This window comes from Lathyrus oleraceus, chromosome 6 (genome assembly GCF_024323335.1).
Source record: "Lathyrus oleraceus cultivar Zhongwan6 chromosome 6, CAAS_Psat_ZW6_1.0, whole genome shotgun sequence".
Classification (NCBI taxonomy): domain Eukaryota; kingdom Viridiplantae; phylum Streptophyta; class Magnoliopsida; order Fabales; family Fabaceae; genus Lathyrus; species Lathyrus oleraceus.
Window position 1 is genome coordinate 69,953,359 of NC_066584.1, and position 21,460 is coordinate 69,974,818.

At 34.8% G+C, this 21,460-nt stretch overlaps 1 protein-coding gene across 1 annotated transcript; it reads left to right on the forward strand.

Moving 5' to 3' along the window:
* The first annotated feature begins 16,430 nt into the window (after positions 1-16,430).
* On the forward strand, positions 16,431-20,072 carry LOC127092122 (CDT1-like protein b). Its single transcript, XM_051030935.1, has 7 exons — positions 16,431-16,951; positions 17,038-17,157; positions 17,245-17,479; positions 18,039-18,950; positions 19,268-19,469; positions 19,552-19,645; positions 19,750-20,072. Exons 1-7 carry the CDS (start codon positions 16,629-16,631, stop codon positions 19,805-19,807), a joined length of 1,944 nt encoding a protein of 647 aa, XP_050886892.1. The 5' UTR covers positions 16,431-16,628; the 3' UTR covers positions 19,808-20,072.
* The last annotated feature ends 1,388 nt before the right edge of the window (positions 20,073-21,460 follow it).

The window sequence follows — 21,460 nt, forward strand, 5'->3', positions numbered from 1 at the left end:
ATTATTATTATTATTATTATTATTATTATTATTATTATTATCATTTTTTATTTTTGTTCATTGTTATTTATTATTATTATTATTGTTATTATTGATTATTATTGTTGATTAATTATTATTGTCATTATTATTTATTTATTGATTTTATTGATTTTTATTATCATTATTATTAGTTATAACTGATATTTGTTTTTAATTATTATTATCTTATTTATCATTATTTATTATTATTAATTTAGTTTTGCTTAATTATTATTATTATTATTTATTTATTTATTGATTTCTTTTATTTTTATTTATTTTTATTATTTTTTATTATTTTTATTTTTCTTATCAATTATCGTTATTATTGTTTATTTATTTATTAATTTTATTTATTAATTTTATTTATCAATATTTATTATTATTTGTTTAATTGTATTGATAATTATTATTATTAATTTTGTTATTAATGTCATATTTATTTATTGATTAATTAGTTATTCGTTTTTAATTATTAAATATAAAAATATAAAAAAAAATCATGTAATTGTCTGATCGGTTTTTTCACGGTTGCGTAGCAATTTTATAGTTAAAAATTCAATTTAACTTTAGAAATTGTTTACACACATTGAGTTTTGTTGACCGACCTCGGATAGGGTGATTCTTACATCGCTTTACAATTGCTTAATATTGTGCTAAATTTCTTTTTAAGTTTAATTTCTGAGTTTTACTTCGAGTCCCTTGGCTTTCTCTTGGGCCTTCTTACAACGAGATTCTTTTATTTTTTAACTGTTTTTTAAAACTTATATCATTTAATTATCGTATTGTATCCCCATTCGACAAATTGTACCCCCGGTCCCAAAAATGTGTAATAAATTTACCGCTTTCATTTACTTTACTGTACCAGTTGATTATTAATAAAAGATTAAAATCAACCATTTCAGAAAAGAACAGAAAACAAACACTCGATCCAACGTCGAGTCTTTTTTTCCTAAATCAAATCCAAATTGATTGCAAAGTCGAGCACCACCCCCGCCACATCCAAATTATTTTCATAAGTTAACTTCTTACACTTGATCCAACGTCAAGTCGTCCCCCTGTTTTTAAAATCTTTTTACAATAAAAATGGAAGAAACTGATTAAGTTTAGATTTTCTCTGTTTCGAATGTTAGGATACTGCTGTAGAGCTCAATGTCCAAACATTCGTCTTCCATATTAAAATACAATAATTACTAGAATTAGGTCATTTCTCTTATAGAAGAAAAATATTGATTGGGTATCGACCTTCTCTTTCCCGATTATCTGGACACTGCTGTAGAGCTCTCTGTCTGATTAATCGTCTTCCGTTAATGAACTTTGATCTAATTTGCCACACATTTTCATAAACAAACTTTTGGATGAAAAGAGAGTGATTGGGCTTAGGCCTCTTCCTTTTCGAGCATCTGAGTACTGCAGTAGAGCTCCCTGCTTAGATGCTTGTCTCCGCTTAAAATTAACTCAAACTCATCAAACTTATTTTCCGCCCTTGTGCGACTCCGAAAACATTTTTAGAAAAGAGTATGCAACATCCATTTTGATGCGAAACAAACAAAGACTTCAGCCTCCAAGAGTGAGCAGCAAGTAAAGGTTTAATCGCTCAAATGTGATCCAAGCATCACTCTCTTTAAAAGCAATCCACCCAGTAGTTCTCTTTGGGTAGAACTACGTATGCCTTGAGTTCTTCATAGCACCTGGAGATACGTAGGAGCAGGATTGCGAAATCTTGTCAGGCACATTAACATTAAAAACCCTAAGTCTTTCCTTTCTTTCTTTCTTTTTCCTCACTCGATAAGTAGAAGTTCGCAAATGATATCATGCTAACACTCTTACACGAAACTAACTAGATGGGTCCCATCGAGTACGATGGATGTGAGGGGTGCTAATACCTTCCCCTTGCATAACCGACTCCCGAACCCGATTTGGTTGCGACGACCATTTCTTTTTGATTTTTGTGGGTTTTATCGATATTTCCCCTTTCCCTCTTTGGGAATAAATAAAGTTCGGTGGCGACTCTGTTTTGTTTATATTTTGAGCATTCCTTACGCTCAGGTATTTTTCGCGCCGCGACAAAGAGTATATTGTCCTTTTATGGCCTTGAGTCTTTTCTCTAGCACGCGGTATCTTTTAGCAATCTCATCATCTTGTGGTTGTTCAACATTAACCACTAGGCTTGTTCCATGGGAATCTGGCACGGAGAATGCAAAACTGTGATACTTAACAGCATCATGACGTGAGGAATCTTAAACAACATGACGTTCTTGTATAGTAGAGTTATCAACTGAGGTTTGCACAAGCTGAGGTTGGGTAAGACCATTTACTGTAGCTAGCATAACATTCTTAAACTGAAGTATGCTGAATGTTGTCCTCCCTCTTTTCTAAAGCTATCATAGCATCCACAAGTTGGTCTATCTGGTTTTTCATCGAGTCAACATCTCCTCTTAATGCAATGTGACTTTGCTCCAATGGATCCATGGTTTTTCAAGAGCTACTTCAATTCTGATATAAGTGTCGGGAAATTAAATACAGGTGATGGACGAAGGATGGATAAGTTTTTTTTGTATATATTTTGTGTGGAAAATGATATGCAATGCATGACGATTGCAGATGCAATGATATGTGTGTGAGTGTAGTGACATGTTCAGGATCACAGGTTCAAAGTGTTTTCGGATATATCAGAATAATAGGCAAATGATATGTATCTCTGATTAATGGAACCCCATGGGTAGGCTCTATAGTTGATAGGTTCCTATAGTCACGGATATTTCTTGAGAATGTCATTGTCGTGACGAAGACTCGTCGGACAATAATATCCTTAAGAAGATCTCGTCTATGTGAGGTCTTCGTATTGTCCCAACAAGGAAAACTTCATGGGGACTCTACTACATAACTCTCGAGTCCAGGGTTCTAACAAGGTTCTCAGAGTCATAGATCGAGGTTGGAAATATTATTGTAAGGTAATAATACTTCCAAGGGATCTCATCTGATTGAGGCTTTCATATTAACCCAACAAGTCTGAAACTCTGTAGGTTAATACTACATAACCGCCAGATAGAGTGGGTTAAAAGGTCCCTAAAGTCATTGATCCAACTTGAGAATACTATCATCGTGACGAAGACTCGTCGGGCAATAATATCTCAAGAGAATCTCCCCTAGGTGGGGTCTTCGTATCTTCCCAACAAGGAAGACTCCTTGTGGGCGTCCACTATGCAACCACCAACTTAGTCTTATGGTTTTTCTCAAGCTCGGGTGGAGAGCCTATCTCACAAAGCACCACTAATAGAGAGCCCCAAATAATACATAGCCAATAAATCACAAAACAATAATTATCATAGAATAATAATAACAAAATAAAGATAACAAACAAACAAACAAGATTAACTCTCAATACAGAAACTAAACTAAGTTAAGCTTCACTCTCCTTTGCTTGGAGCTAGTCCCCGACAGAGTCGCCATCTGTCGCATCTCGAAAAATACGATTCCTCGCGATGGTCGTGGAAAAAATTATGTTCGAACAGAGTCGCCACCGAACTTTATTTATCCCAATAAAGGGATAGGAAAATATTGATAAAACCTTTTTAATAATAGAATAATGGTTGTCGCAACCATATTAGGGTTTGGGAGTTGATTATGCAAGAGGAAGGTATTAGCACCCCTCACGTCCGTTGTACTCAACGGAAACCTTTTAGTTGAATTTGCGATTTGAATGTTAACTTATGTTGTTTGTTTTCTTCAAGTGAATAAAATATTAAAAATAGAGATGGATGGAAACCTCAGAAGGGGGGAAAGGGAGGTTTTTTATTAGTGTGCTCGCCAAGATCTCGCAATCTCGTGCCTACGTATCCTTATGGTGCAATAAGGAAATCAGAGCATTCGTAGTTCGGGGAACTACTGTTGGTTGGTGTTTTTTAATGAACAACTGTATAGATCACGTTCTAAAGGCTAAACATTGGCTTGTCTACTCTCCGGGGAGGCTTAAGCATTGGTTTGTTATGCGCATTAGAAAGGATTAACAGTGTTCTTTTTGAAAAGAGTTTTGGTCACACGGGGGTGACAAGAGGGATTAATATGTTGGATGTTTTGATTTGGTTGAAATGTTCTTGGTTGGATGACGATTACTCGGATAGTTGAGTAAGACAACTCGTATCCTAATAGTCGGGAAAGGGAATAGAAGACTCTAGACCACTTTCTTTTTCATCCTTAATTGTAAAAGGAGTTTGATAATAGTTAAGGTATTTTGAATGGATGACGATTACTTGGACGGTCGAGTAAGACAACTCGTATCCTAATAATTGGGAAAGGGAATAGAAGACTCTAGACCATTTTCTTCTTCATCTGAGTGATCATGAAAATAAGTTTGCGTATGATTGATGTATTTTAGAATAAACGACAAGTGCTCGAATGGCTGAGCAAGACAACTCATATCCAAACATTTGAGATGATGAATTGAAGACTCAAGACCATTTCCCTTTTCGTATAGTTTATTGTGAAAAATGATTTGATTAATTTATTAATTTACTGAAGAATGACAATTGTTTGACTAATCGAGTAAGAGAACTCATATTCAATCAATTGAGGAGAAAAGTTGAAAACTCAAAGTCATCTCCCTTTTCATTTCTTATTGTGAAAATAATTTGATTTAATCGGGGTTTAGAAGTTTGTAAAGAAACGATGATTGCCTAACTGACCGAGTAAGAAAACTCGTATTCGAACAATCGGGGAGAGGAGTTGAAAACTCAAAACCATCCCCTTTTTCATTTCTAAATAAAAAGGTGTTTAATTGGAGTGAGGTATTTTAAAATTAATTTGAATAAAAATACTCGATGTTGGATCAAGGTTTTAAATTTGTATTTGTTGATAAATTGTATTATTTTAGTGTATCGATTAACTAATAATCGAATAGGTCTCATTGTAAGAAAGTCTAAGAGTAAGCTATGTGAGGTTGATGATGATGCTAAAAGCGATCGACTTACAAAGGTATGGAAAATGGACTCGATGTTGAATCGAGAATTGTTTGACTTTTGTTTTTTTGAAATTGGTTTGGATATTTTGAATCAATGATGAATTGGAGTGAAATAAATCAATCAACATTTAATTAACCAAATTAATTAATTAAAGTTTGATTGAATTGATTAATTAAATTAATTAAAATTAATTATCAAAATTATTTATTTAAGCCAAATAATCATGTTAATTAAAATTAGTTAATAGTAATTAATTAATTAAGCAAAATCTCAATTGATTAATTAACTTAATTAAATGAAAGAAAATATGTGATAATGGAAGGCATGGTTTATGATATGCAATAAAAGTATTTAAATCAATTTCCTAGGTTTGTTTAAATTTGATTTTTTTTGTTAATTAATAAAAGAAAATAATCTCATCATTAAATTAGTTCATAACTAAATGACGTGACCCGCTAATTGAAATGAAATATGTAGTAAATTGATTATTAGAATGATAATAATTAAGTAAAATTATGATAAAGAAAAAAGAAAAAATTGTAAGGTGGGGTGCAACGTAAAACAAATTTGTATTTAGTAATTCTTAGAGCCTAAGCTTGGTCCATCTAGCTACCTAAGTAGACAACAAGACATAATAGTGTTGTATTGAGTAACTTTAAACCTAATAAATGGAGAAAAGGAAAAAGACGGTGGACATGGGGAGTTGATCTTTAATTCTTTACCTATTTTTTTTAAGAAGAATAAATGGAAATCAAACTAAAATAAAAGCTTAATTAAAACTTATTTCATTTTGAAAGAAAAACACATAACATTCTAATATTGCACTATCCTCATAACCCCAAACAACAACCAAACTTTCCTTTAGTTTCCGGAAATTCAATCATCATCTTTCTCTTTCGTGATTGAAAACAAGATCCATAATCTCAATAAAACAGAAAGAAAAAACAAGCATCATCAAGTCATGGAAGTCTACTCATGAATGAAGAATAGAAAAGTACCGATATATAATAATGGAATGATGGTGAGCGGCGGTGTGATTCGTGAGGCGGAGGAAGTTGTGGAGAGGGGTGGTCGAACGGAGGGTTTCGTGGTGGTGGTTTAGTGACGTTGGACGGCGACGGTTGTCGTGTGGTCGTTGTGAGTTTGGATCGTGGCGGCGACGGTTGTCGTGTGGTCGTTGTAAGTCTGAATCGCGGCAACAACGTGGTCGTGTGGAGGTGACAAAGAAATGCTGGCCGGTGAGAGTTTGGGTATTTTCGTGGAAATATGGTGGATTTGATATGAAATCGCAACACCACACAACATGAAGAACGTGATGGTCGTTGCCTTTTTCGAATGTGTCCAGAGGTTGTTTATGGTAATGGAAGAAGAACGGCGGAAGACGACGAAAGTTGTTTTGTTGTTGTCGGTGTTGATGTGGAAGAAGATGAAGAGGAGGGTTAAATGTCTATGTTATTCTGTGAGGAAGAAGATGTGAGATGAATGCGTGTGAAGTTGGGCGAAGGAGATTGTAGGTATTTATGTCCGGCGAAGATTCGTTTTGTTGGTGGCGGACGGTCGGTTTTGAAGGAGATAAACAGTGAGAAAGAGATTTAATGTATTTTCTTTTCTTTTCGCCAAGAGAGAGTCATGAGTATATTTTGTGAGCCATAGAGAGAACAGTTAAAGCAGAGAAAGAGAGCCCCCTCATTTGTTTTCTCTTTTTCGTTTAAAAAATAAATCTAGTGAGCGTTGGGATATGAGAGGCTATTTAAGCTTCACTCTCCTTTGCTTGGAGCTAGTCCCCAGCAGAGTCGCCATATGTCGCATCTCGAAAAATACGATTCCTCGCGATGGTCGCGGAAAAAATTATGTTCGAATAGAGTCGCCACCGAACTTTATTTATCCCAATAAAGGGATAGGAAAATATTGATAAAACCTTTTGAATAATAGAATAATGGTCGTCGCAACCATATTAGGGTTTGGGAGTTGATTATGCAAGGGGAAGGTATTATCACCCCTCACGTCCGTTGTATTCAACGGAAACCTTTTAGTTGAATTTGCGATTTGAATGTTAACTTATGTTGTTTATTTTCTTCAAGTGAATAAAATATTAAAAATAGAGATGGATGGAAACCTCAAAAGGGGGGAAAGGGAGGTTTTTTATTAGTGTGCTCGCCAAGATCTCGCAATCTCGTGCCTACGTATCCTTATGGTCCAATAAGGAAATCAGAGCATTCGTAGTTCGGGGAACTACTGTTGGTTGGTGTTTTTTAATGAACAATTGTGTAGATCGCATTCTAAAGGCTAAACGTTGGCTTGTCTACTCTCGGCGGAGGCTTAAACATTGGTTTGTTATGCGCATTAGAAAGGATTAACAGTGTTCTTTTTGAAAAGAGTTTTGGTCACACGGGGGTGACAAGAGGGATTAATATGTTGGATGTTTTGATTTGGTTGAGATGTTCTTGGTTGGATGACGATTACTCAGATAGTTGAGTAAGACAACTCGTATCCTAATAGTCGGGAAAGGGAATAAAAGACTCTAGACCACTTTCTTTTTCATCCTTAATTGTAAAAGGAGTTTGATAATAGTTAAGGTATTTTGAATGGATGACAATTACTCAGACGGTCGAGTAAGACAACTCGTATCCTAATAATCGGGAAAGGGAATAGAAGACTCTAGACCACTTTCTTCTTCATCTGAGTGATCATAAAAATAAGTTTGCGTATGATTGATGTATTTTAGAATAAACGACAAGTGCTCGAATGGCTGAGCAAGACAACTCATATCCAAACATTTGAGAAGAGGAATTGAAGACTCAAGACCATCTCCCTTTTTGTATAGTTTATTGTGAAAAATGATTTGATTAATTTATTAATTTACGGAAGAATGACAATTGTTTGACTAACCGAGTAAGAGAACTCGTATTCAATCAATTGAGGAGAAAAGTTGAAAACTCAAAGTCATCTCCCTTTTCATTTCTTATTGTGAAAATAATTTGATTTTGATTGGGGTTTAGAAGTTTGTAAATAAATGACGATTGTCTAACTGACCGAGTAAGAAAGCTCGTATTCAAACAATCGGGGAGAAGAGTTGAAAACTCAAAACCATCCCCCTTTTCATTTCTAAATAAAAAGGTGTTTAATTGGAGTTAGGTATTTTTAAATTATTTTGAATAAAAATACTCGATGTTGAATCGAGGTTTTAAATTTGTATTTATGGATAAATTGTATTATTTTAGTGTATCGATTAACTAATAATTGAATATGTCTCATTGTAAGAAAACCCAAGAGTAAGCTATGTGAGGTTGATGGCGATGCAAAAAGCAATCGACTTACAAAGGTATGGAAAATGGACTTGATGTTGAATCGAGAATTGTTTGACTTTTGTTTTTTTTTTAAATTGGTTTGGATATTTTGAATAAATGATGAATTGGAGTGAAATAAATCAATCAACATTTAATTAACCAAATTAATTAATTAAAGTTTGATTGAATTGATTAATTAAATTAATTAAAATTAATTATCAAAATTATTTATTTAAGCCAAATAATCATGTTAATTAAAATTAGTTAATAGTAATTAATTAATTAAGCAAAATCTCAATTGATTAATTAACTTAATTAAATGAAAGAAAATATGTGATAATGGAAGGCATGGTTTATGATATGCAATAAAAGTATTTAAATCAATTTCCTAGGTTTGTTTAAATTTGATTTTTTTTGTTAATTAATAAAAGAAAATAATCTCATCATTAAATTAGTTCATAACTAAATGACGTGACCCGCTAATTGAAATGAAATATGTAGTAAATTGATTATTAGAATGATAATAATTAAGTAAAATCATGATAAAGAAAAAAGAAAAAATTGTAAGGTGGGGTGCAACGTAAAACAAATTTGTATTTAGTAATTCTTAGAGCCTAAGCTTAGTCCGTCTAGCTACCTAAGTAGACAACAAGACATAATAGTGTTATATTCAGTAACTTTAAACCTAATAAATGGAGAAAAGGAAAAAGACGGTGGACATGAGGAGTTGATCTTTAATTCTTTACCTATTTTTTTTAAGAAGAATAAATGGAAATCAAACTAAAATAAAAGCTTAATTAAAACTTATTTCATTTTGAAAGAAAAACACATAACATTCTAATATTGCACTATCCTCATAACTCCAAACAACAACCAAACTTTCCTTTAGTTTCCGGAAATTCAATCATCATCTTTCTCTTTCGTGATTGAAAACAAGATCCAGAATCTCAATAAAACAGAAAGAAAAAACAAGCATCATCAAGTCATGGAAGTCTACTCATGAATGGAGAATAGCGATATATAATAATGGAATGATGGTGAGCGGCGGTGTGATTCGTGAGGCGGAGGAAGTTGTGGAGAGGGGTGGTCGAACAAAGGGTTTCGTGGTGGTGGTTTAGTGACGTTGGACGGCGACGGTTGTCGTGTGGTCGTTGTGAGTTTGGATCGTGGCGGCGACAGTTGTCGTGTGGTCGTTGTAAGTCTGAATCGCGGCAACAACGTGGTCGTGTGGAGGTGACAAAGAAATGCTGGCCGGTGAGAGTTTGGGTATTTTCGTGGAAATATGGTGGATTTGAAATGAAATCGCAGCACCACACAACATGAAGAACGTGATGGTTGTTGCCTTTTTCGAATGTGTCCAGAGGTTGTTTATGGTAATGGAAGAAGAACGGCGGAAGACGACGAAAGTTGTTTTGTTGTTGTCGGTGTTGATGTGGAAGAAGATGAAGAGGAGGGTTAAATGTCTATGTTATTCTGTGAGGAAGAAGATGTGAGATGAATGCGTGTGAAGTTGGGCGAAGGAGATTGTAGGTATTTATGTCCGGCGAAGATTCGTTTTGTTGGTGGCGGACGGTCGGTTTTGAAGGAGATAAACAGTGAGAAAGAGATTTAATGTATTTTCTTTTATTTTCGCCAAGAGAGAGTCATGAGTATATTTTGTGAGCCATAGAGAGAACAGTTAAAGCAGAGAAAGAGAGCCCCCTCATTCGTTTTCTCTTTTTCGTTTAAAAAAAAAAACTTTCTAGTGAGCGTTGGGAGAGAGACATGACCGGTAGTGGTAGGTAGTAGCAATAGGTGAGAGGGAAACATGTGGAGGGAGAGATATGCAAGTTGGATTTTCAGTACAGTTGGAGGTGCACCAGCTGTAAAAAAAAAGGAATCCAATGTTGATCTCATTTTTTTTTTTTGCAAACAATTATTATTTATTTAAGGAAATATACTCATAAAATTTCTAATCAATATTTGATTTAAAAAAATTCTAATTACTTTAATTAAATAACTAAACCAAAAAATAGTGACCGATTATAAATAGGGACCGAATATAAATTTGCTCGAAAAATTAAATCGGGCACACTAAAATGATCACCACAAAATATACTTATTGAAAAAATACAGCGTTTCCTCGAATTCTAAAATAAATTTGAATCGGTTAAAAGGCTCAGGCGGGTCAAAATTCAGCTGAAACAGTCGTTGAAAAATATAACGAGCATACCAGGTTAAACTACGTGAACCGTAGATTAATAATACTGACGCTTGCAATTTTAATTTTGAAACTTTTTACCCACTGATTTTTGCACGTTTTTTTTAGAAACAATTTAACCGATTTGTCTGTATCCTCAATAAATTTATTTTGCTTGATATCTTAGGTATTATTTATGATGAAATGCATGTCATGTTATGCATACGATGCAAATTAAAAATGAAATCAATTTAACAAAAAATTAAATATGCCCGGACAAAATTGAGGCATGACAAATATCAAAAACATTATAATGAAATAAAACAAAATAGAGGAGATGATAGAATAATGAAGATGAAAAAGAAATAGTATAATAGATTAGAGATTAGAGAAGAAGAGGTGCGATAAAAACTAAATTGGAAGAGAGAACAGTAACATAAAAATTAGAATATGAAAAAGAAAGAATATAATAGAGTAGATAGTAAACAAGAAAATGCGATATGCATCTAGCAAAGAAGGCACAATACTGTTAGGAAAAACTTGAGAAGGTTGAAGTTGAAACTCTAAGTGTGAGGAAGAGAAAATCATTCCCAATTGTAAGGCTAAGGAATAATAGGTTTAAGTTTGGATTTGATGCGAGTTAAGTGAAGTTTGAGTTGTAACATAATGTAGTTTGATTCGGTTTGTAAAATACAAACCACAAACCAAATCGAACCGCATAATTTTTCTATAATATGGCCCAAACACATATGAACCAAATGCATTTTTTTTAGATTTCGGTCTGGTTTGGTTCGATTTGCGGTTTTCTATTAGGTCGGTTCAGTTTTGAACACCCTTGCTAATTTTACACATTACATCATTTTGATTCAACATGCACTTGGTTGGACATTTGAATTGGGCCTTTGACCAGACCAAAATAATATTAAGGGAAATGCTCTTTCCACCCTTATGGGTGTTTTCACGTACTTGTAAAAAGTACATAATGTCTCTAGCGTTTGGAGATGCATTTCAGGACGCACCTTTTTTTAGCCATCTTTCAGTCCAAGTTAAGGAGACACCCCTTTTACGTTAAAATTTTATCCATAGATGCATCCCCGTACACGTTAAAAGTGCTTTCGAATATGCATATCCGTAAACACCATTTATTCGAATATCATGCTAGTGATCCGGAGATGCATTTCCAGACGCTTTTCCTTCATATCCCGCACCAGACCCTTCCCTCTTCCTATTTCTTCATTTTCTCAAAAGTTCTAAAAAACATTTCACCTCTCTCTCCCAACCATTGAAGCATCTCTTCCTTGCATTTAAACATCATTGGGGATCTTTCCCCTCCTTTCCAACATCTCATAACATTCAAGCTTCTTTTTCTCATCAATCAATTTCATTTGGTAAGTTTTCAAAATTTATTTTCTTATTATGTTATGAATTGTAGTTAGTTTTTTAGGATACATTAGTTATTTTAGGCACATTAGGTAGTAGTGCAAACGAAATTGGTAGGTTGCAACAATATGCATTGAGGTTTTTTGGAACTATTAGGGCATAAAATGGGTTGCTTCCATGGGAGAAAAATTACAGGTTTATCTGAACAGTTTGTGTAGCCACAAAGTGTTCCATCATAAATTCTATCCTATAGTGAGTTTGCGTCTCAATGAAATCCTCCATTAATATTTCTAGGTTGGATTTATAGGAATCTTGCGATTCCTCAAAATACTGGGAGTGATAATCGTAGAGAAAATTTGGGTGATACATAGTAATAGAGAAAAAAATGCCTTAGTCTATACTAGGCAACACTGGAGTTACGATATCGACTAAATTAGTCCCAAGCAACGGTGCCAAAAACTTGATCACGACTTAGTAAGTCTATGTGAACCGTGACTGCAAGTGCACAGTCCTATCATGTAGTTTTAAAGATTATTGACCCACAAGGACTAATAATCAAACGTATCATGGTCTAATGTTGCTATGTAAATCTAAGGTCGATGGTCGTTCTAAGATTGGAGGGATGAAGAGAAATAACTATAACATAAATAGAATATTAATAAAGATACGAGATATAGGGAATATCGGTATGTAACGCATCAAACTTCGGGGATTCGATAGATAGTTGGTGTAATCTTATTGGTTAAAATATTCTTCAGTAGAAATTATTTATAGAAAGGACTTAGTCTCACACTCTCATTTTTATTGACTCTGACCATACTCCTAAACCAGATCGCTTGGCTCTCGCGGTCTTATTTTTAATTTAAAAGTAATTTTTGAATATAAATAAAGTCTAATTAATCCTAAAGCGCTCTCGCTGTGCTTATGATTAATGCCTAGTTTCAGCTATCTAGTTAAAATCCCCAACTCTCGTTCTTGTTGACCGTAACCTTAGTTTGTTTTGTACTCTCGTACGAAAAACAGTTTGATTAAAATAAGAAACTAAAACCGAAAAAAATAAGTTTTATAAAAACTAACACCAATTATTTATGAATCCCGTCGTTTCGACGGTCTTTACATACCGATACCTAAGGGTTTAGCCGGACATGGATCCGGTAACAGACATGGTATTTGGGAAAGCAAACATGCAATAAGGCATAAATAAATAAAACATCAATCAAAATAAAACCTGAATTACGAATTGAGAACTGGAACTGAATCTTGATTCTTCGATTAAAATAATGTCGGCAGGCTTTGGCAATGAGTAACCGTTACAATTGAATCCCAAAAGCGTAAATAATAAAGTGCAATAGTCCCCGATGTGGAGAACTATTACTTTTACAAAGTAAGAAAACTGTCTAGAAAACTAAAAGAAAGTAATTTTGACAAAAAAATAATCGTAGCTTGAAAACTGGAAGAAGAGAGAGATCTGAGCGAGTCTGTTAGAGGCCCTTTATATATTTTCCACAATCTCTAAGTTGTAGCGAAGGTGAGTGGATTTATGGCTATAAACTTGGAGAAACGGATGGAAGACTAGGTTGTGGCGGTTGCCACAACCCTAGTCTTTGAATGAGAGGTGAGCGCCACCAAAATAGGATTAAGCGCCACTTCCTCATGCTTGGTGGCGGACGCCACCTCCTCCTTGGGTCCATGTGGCGGGCGCCACACACCCTAGATAATGGGCGCCACAAGCCCATTTACTTTGGTGACCCATTATCTATATAAAACTCCATTTTCTTCTCTTTTTCTTTCCTTTTTGCTATTTTCCATTTCGCTTGCTGTAAACCTTTTAATCGACAAATACATGCAATAAACATAAAATACTGCGTAATAATAAGTGTTAATCAAGTAAAAAGTAATGCATATGGGGCCAAAAATATGATACGTTTTCGCGTTATCAGTAAACTAATTAAATCCATATTGATGGTTATATTCTCTTTTTACAGGAGCATGATTGTTTGAAATCGCTTAACCACGACATGAAGATTTTGGAGATGGAACAAGCCACTGTTACTTGGTTCGTTGATGTTATCTGCTATTCTGGGCTTGCCAATTTATGTTCTTCTGCTTACATGACCGTAAACCACGACATGCAAGTGACTTTTGCTGAGAGGTGGCATTCAAAGACGTCATCTTTCCAACTACCTATATGCGAGATGACCATTACCTTGGATGACATCTCATGCCTTCCACATCTTCCCATCAGAGGGATATTACAGGACCACAAGAGGATCGAGCGAGAGGAAGGCAACAACTTAATAGTCACCCATTTGGGGGCTGAGCCAACTAAGGCTGCATACAAGACACATGACACTAGAGGTGCTCGTGCTAGGTTTAGTTTTTTGGAAAGGCTTTATAAAAAACATCTGCAATGGCCTTGGATGTCGTAGGCGATGATATGCAGGTCGAGTACCACCGACATTGCGTATTGAGGTGTTACCTATTGTTCCTTGTTGGCACGTCCATGTTGGTGGACAGAAGTGCAACATATGTCGATGTGGTCTGCCTTAAGTACTTCACTGACCTGAATGTGATTCACGAGTACAACTGAAGGCTTATCTGTTTGGTGTACATGTACTTGAAGATGAGTGAAAGTTATCTTTGGAAGACAAAAAAGATGACAAGGAGCTGCACATTTCTTACGGTAATTTATTGTTACTAATATTTTTATAATTCATTTGTTACCCTTGTTATTAATATTGTATCCGAACCATTTTCAGGGATGAATCATCTCCCACCTCCCTCACATCACCGAGTAAGAAGCTGCACATGCATACGATGAGGACTTGCCATGTGCATCCCCTTTTGTTTCGTACATGGGGAATGACGTGGTCGAGCCATTCAGAGTCTCTATTGACCGTATAATACCAGATGGCGTTGCTTCTGCCAATACGAGGGACATTGCCAGACACGTCAATTTGACGTCATTTCCTTATACTCCAAATGCCTGACATATGGGTTATCACTTATGCATCCCTATCTACCCGAGCGAGTGATGCGCCCGTTTTCCTACTTGCAAATAGTTCATAGATCTCCATGTGAGTCTGATCCTCCCAACGTCCTCCGCAAAGATCTATAGGCACTACTAGATGATTTCGAGAGTCACTTAGTACCAGAAAAGTATCATCGGGAGCCAACTCATGTACGTCAGGCTTATGTTGGAGGCTACTTGACATGGTCCAATAAGGTATCATCCTCTATCATGACACTAGACGCTTCTGGAGGATCATCCAAGCCAGGTAACCTAGTGGTACTTGAGGTTCATGATGAGCAGACCGAGAGCTTGACGACAGTTTGTCGACGTGTTGCAAAGATGGGTATATGAGCCATACATGCATGACTCTTTAAGGATAACACTTCCCAAAAGGCTCGTGGACACCATGGTTGTCGAGTTACTGAATGTTGTGCAGTACATGCGACCGAGGAGGCAAATGCTTAAACATATCCAATAGTTAGTTTATGTTTGGATGATTTGCTTTTTTGTATTTTGTGACAAATGTTATGTATTGGATTATGTTTTAGATTAATGTGTGATTTTTTTCATTTAACTATATTTTACATAAGATTTACTTTGATTTTACTGTAATATAAGTTGACCGCAAAAAAAAAATTTGCAATGTTGGGGCAATGGTGATGCTCTAAAATGATTTTAAGGGGTATTCGGAGATGCATCTCCGAAATAAAATCACATTTTCAACACCTCTTAAAGAACTTTAGGAAACATTCTAGAGATGAATCTATGGATACACTCAAATAACATACAAAGATGCATTCATGAACCATATTAATTTAAAGTGTGGTGGACCTCATATTAATGTAGTTTGTTTGAATTTTGATGCGTACAAAGATGCATATCCGAACGCATGAAAGACAATTTTGATTTTTTAAAGGTGTGGTATGCCCTTAAAAAAGTGGAATCATAGATACCCTAATATTAATGTATAAAAATCCCACTTCTTTGTAGTAATCACTTCATTCATTGTTCTTTATTAAATGTCACATTAATAAGATTAATTTTTGTTTAGGCTTTAAATAACTTAATGTTGATTCTCAAAAGGGATTTTTTTCAAAAGTTAAACAATAATTTTTGTGCGTGTCTTAGTATTTTATTGCTTAAGTGTTTATCATCCGTATTTATTTATAAGATAGTCTCTATGTTATGTTAATATCGTTTAAGTAAACAGGAAAATTTAAGAAAACTAATCATGATATCAAAGTTGTTGAAAATTTGATATTATTTTTTAAATTTTTTCTTTAAAAGATAAAATCGGTCAATGTCTTCCTAATAATATTTTTTACAAATTACAGAAAAAGTTGTAAAATTATTGTTATTATTATTATTATATACTAATAAATTAATAATTAATGTAATTAAAAATTAAAGATTGTTTATTTATTTTTATTTCATGCAAGATAATTATGGGCTGGACCGAATCTAACAATTAGAAATGGGCCGCATTAAGAAATCCCATCAGGCCCAAAGTCGTTCGTGGGAACCAACGGGTCTTTTTGGCGGGAAGCAACGTAACATCATCACAGACGAGAAACCCGCACAATTTTCCCGCGAAAAAACCCTAATATATTAAACCCACACCCTTTTTTCTGACATTCATCGAATCTTCCGTTCTTCACTTTTTTTCATACAATTTCACACAAATTTCACTCAATCTCATTCTCAGATCTGAAAGATTCATAGATTCTTCGCTCTATTTCATACAATTTCACACAATTTTCACTTAATTCATTCTCAGATCTGAAAGAATGAGAAATTCGTCAGAAACACCTTCTCCATCCTCATACAAAACCAGATCGAAAAAGCCCCAACTTCGAAGCTCAAAATCTCTATTCAAAGATCCCATTGATGAACTAAGTACGAAAACTCCAGAGAAGCTGCCACCGCGCGCTCGCAACCGTGGGGTTGCGCTTTCTTTATCGGATATTCGGAAAGTTACTAAGAGTCTTCATGATCAGGAACAGCCCCAAACGACGCTATCTAAGGGAAAAAGCGCTAGAAGGAAAATCCCATTGGCTTCCCCGCGTAAGAGCAGTAAATCAGCTGATGAATTACTCAAGCTTCCTGAAAAGTATGCATTTCATTTTTTTGCATCTAGGTTTTTTTTTGGGAATAAATTGTTTTGTTGAATTGGTTTTAATTTGGGTTTTTTCGCAGATATGCAAATTTTGGCGAGTTTTTTGATAGCTTGGATAGTTCGATTCGATTGTTGCGAATGAAAGGATCTACGACTTCGTTCACTAATATCAGGCCAAAGATTGAAACTTTAACTGATAGGTATGGTTTAGTAATAGGTTAAATTATATTTTTTTATCAATATTTTGCACTATATTTTCTGAATTTGATTTTCTATTATTTGTTTAGGAGGTTTACACACGGTCATTTGGCTCAGTTGAAGTTTATCTTACCAGAGGCAATTGCTATCAAGAAGATATTAGTGTTTGATGAAAGAACAAGTTGTATGAAGCCAGATCTTCATGTTACTATAAACCCTGATGCAGTCGAGGTTGATGCCAAGTTGCCATCTGAATCTGAGACTATGTCTCTGAGGAAGTTTTTTCGTGCACGGCTTAGAGATTTCTGGGAATCTCATCCCGAGGTATGATAGTTTACCTTGCTTATCTGTTTGATAGATTAATTATGAATACTTGTTAATAGGAGTATATCACTTGTGACTTGATTCTCCCTTTATTTTTTTTCTGTGCCAAGTACAACTTTGTGTTATCAATGAGTATCTAGTTTTGTATTAACATCTGTGTAACAATATAAATTACATAGTACATTGCTTGGTGGTTCCATTTATCATTGTAAGACTTGGTTAGGTTTAAATAGTAATCAGGCGGTGGTTGCTGTCCTACAGAATAATTTATGTACACTTTTTGTTTTTCATTGTCTGTCACTGCAAGGTTTTAATGGTATGATACTTGCCATTGCAAAATTCATTTATTAAACGTGCTTTAATGCTAATTCTGAGTTAAAGCCCAAGTCTGGGATACTTTGTTTGATAGTGCTGTAAGCAACTCGGAGTCTTGGGAATCATGAACATTTTAATCAATCCTGTTTTCTTTTTGTTGATGATCCATTGCTAATGTAGACACATTGTGTTAGTCTTGTTATATTTGAATATTATTTAGTCTAAATGATGCTTTTGTGTATAGGGTGATGAAATTCCAGAGGAAATACTGCCGGAGCCATTCAATCGCCCAAAACAAGAGCCTCTTTTACCTGTGTTTAAAGGTCCCATAACATTCTCTGCAGTGAAATTGTCAACTAGTGACAATGCAATTAATACAGACCCTGATGTCTCAGTCCCCAATGAGACATCATTTGAAGCACTTAACCAGCAGCCAGCACCTGTCTCTCATATGCCTCCATCTTTTAGGAGACGGTTTTCTCAGAGAGTGAAGGAAAATGTCCACCCAAAATTTCCATCAGATTCCTTCCAACCTTCCGCTGTCCCATTTTTAGAGTCAAGCTTGAAGATAGATTCCACATCTGAGGTCTCTATGTCCCATCAGAAAACATCCCAATCTGAGCTGGTTTCAGAAGCACCCAGCACTGAAGCATGTTCTACAATTAACTGTTCTTCAATATGCTCCACACCATCCAGTGTTATCCCAGCTACACCTTGTAAGGCCATTGAGTGTACAGACGGCAAAGGTGAATCTGTCAAAAGCCTTGAACCTATGTCAACCCCATTGGGATATGTGTCAACTCCATCCAAGCTGATGTCAGCCACACCTGCCTTGAAGCCACCTAAAAGGCATTTAATGACCCCTGAAGACAATTCTGCAAGCTCACCGGACAAGTTGGTTAAGCGCCCACCTTCATCAAGGTCAACAAGGTCATCAAGGTCATTGAAATTTGACACTCCAATGAAAAATGAAAATGGTGCTAGCAGTTTATCAAGATCATTGAAACTTGACACTCCAATGAAAAATGAAAATGATGCTAGCAGGTTATCAAGATCATTGAAATTTGACACTCCAGTGAAAAATGTAAATGTTGCTAGCAGTTTGTCAACTGATAATGACATTTTTGATATCCTACCAGATACTCTTCTCCATTCGGTATGCCCTTTCTTTTGTTACTTCAAAAAGAGTTTAAAGATCTTTTATTTTTATTTATTTTATGGTAGTAACAGTTCCTATTATTTAAAAATCATTTCTTTAAACAAATTAATCATTTTTTAAACTATAATTCACATAGGTAAATTGTACTTGTATTCTAATCTACAAAACTATATTCAATGCAGTAACAAATAGACAAATAGACAGGACTTATCAAATTCACATTGGCTGGTTCATTGTTTTGGAATTGAGTATTTTATTTGTCATTAGATGATGTTATTCTTGAGTGAATTCAAGCTTAACCATTCCTTCTGCAGATTAGGGAAAAAGAAAGAATGGCAATAGAGGAAAGGGATCCAGCCATTTCACAAGCTAAGAAACGCAAGAAAATTATTGCCAGTCTTCCCAAGCTCTTCAACATGATTCACATGATGTTTCATTCTAGAAACCGTTCTGTCATCACAAAAGAGGAGCTGGTCAACACATTAATCTCAAGCCACTGTGATATTGTTGATAGAAGTAAGACAATTTCTAAGAAGAATAATTGACTGGCTATTTTATAATTTTTTACATACTAAATCTCTCCTCTTTGTTGTCTTAGGAGAAGTTGAAGAACAGCTCCATCTGTTGTTAGAATTAGTTCCTGAATGGATTTCTGAGAAGTTGGCTTCCAGTGGAGATAAGCTGTTGGTCTCGTAAGTTTCTTTTTAAAAAAGTATAGTCTGTCTTTTCAATTTACAATTTTAGCAATATGCCCTCTTATCCACTGTGTTGATACTATTATTATGTGTATTTATAGTGTAAATAAAATGTTGAGCCCTGAATCCATAAGAGCATCACTTGAAGAAGCAAAATGAGCAAGGAGACACAATGGAGCCTAGGAGTATCTTGTAATTGGAGCCTAGAAGTGTAATACTGTTCTTTTCTTTTTGACTGCTTGTGTACATGTTCAGTCTATTTTCTTTTTGACATTCCATGTAGTTGGTTTGATGATCTATTGATTTAGGAGGTATATTTTTTAGATCAACTCATCTTTTTTGGGCAAATGGTGTCCTAGACTAGGAATGTTTCTTGCTGTTTGATTATCATCTTTTCACCCATTTAATATATAAGTATTTCAAAGATTCTTTTGCAATAAAAAAATTTGAGTTCTTTTTATCAAAAACTCAGTTGCAACCTGTGATGCAACCTGTTCTTTTTAGCAAATTGTTATCAAAACTTCAATATGTTTGGTGCGTCAATGTCAATTGAAAAATAAGATTCACAACGATTTTGAATGTCACTTGTATTGTCATCATAAAGTGAGGTTATGAAAAATAGGATTCACAATGATTTGAATGTCACTTGTATTGTCATCATAAATTTAGTAGAAGATTTAGAGACTCTCGTTTGTTTCTTACTTTTCCATGAGATCAATGAGGAGTCAAGAAACATGCACCAACAATTTTTTATTCCAATTCTCATAAGAGTTCAAAATATTATTACAAGCAAAAGATAAATGAGTTGAACTAAACTAGAGTGGAAACAATATTTCCACTTTAGGCCCTTTCGCGATCACCTTCCTCGACACCTACTCTATACAACACAACCCACATGAAAAAAATTAACATTACAATTGTTATCCACCAATTGACCAACCAACAATAAGTTGGAAGCAAATCCGGGTGATATAAGCATGTCACGAAAGTTAAAGTTTATGTCACCAACATTAGTGATAGAGAGTTTATTACCATCTGATTACCATTATAAAAATATAAATTGTGCAAGTATTTATAGGAATCCATCATGTGGTTGGATGCACAAGAATTAAGAAACCATGCACAAGTACTGAGAGGACCAACCAACTGCAGAGTTGGTAGTAACATGGAATGCCTGAGCTATGATACTATAATAAATATGTCTAGATTTCAACCAAAAAAACTAGCTCAAAGGGTGAGGTTGTCCTCACATATTTATACACCTAACAACCTAGAAACCTAAGCAATGTGAGACTTCAGACAAACTCCAACATCATAACTACCAACTTTAACACACCCTCACCCCTAGCGTGGACCTGAGCCAAATGCCAATATTGTAGTCCTTAACCAAACTCTTATACTATGTAAAGAATTCTTGGCTTCATGCCTTTCTCATTGTTATTTCTTGTATATATAGAGGTTACAAGGCTATACATGTAATTACACTAAATAATTACATTTAATCTAGGAACAAACTAATAAATATAATGAAGAGGACAAATCAACTTCTTATTCACAATGATTCCCTTAAAATTTCAAAAATTTGTTATTAATTGATTGAATCATTACAAGTGAGTTAGATCTATTTATAGGTCTTTTTGATAACCTTTTGTAGTAGGTCAAGGCCTATCACTAACTGACACATGTCTTAGTTACAAGGTGCTACTAGTGTACATTAGGCCTTCAGAAAGCTCTCTTGAGCTTTAGATAACCGGTTGAGGCATTCTAGAAGCGCAGGCGATTAGGGGCGGAGCGTACAATGAAGGCAGAATT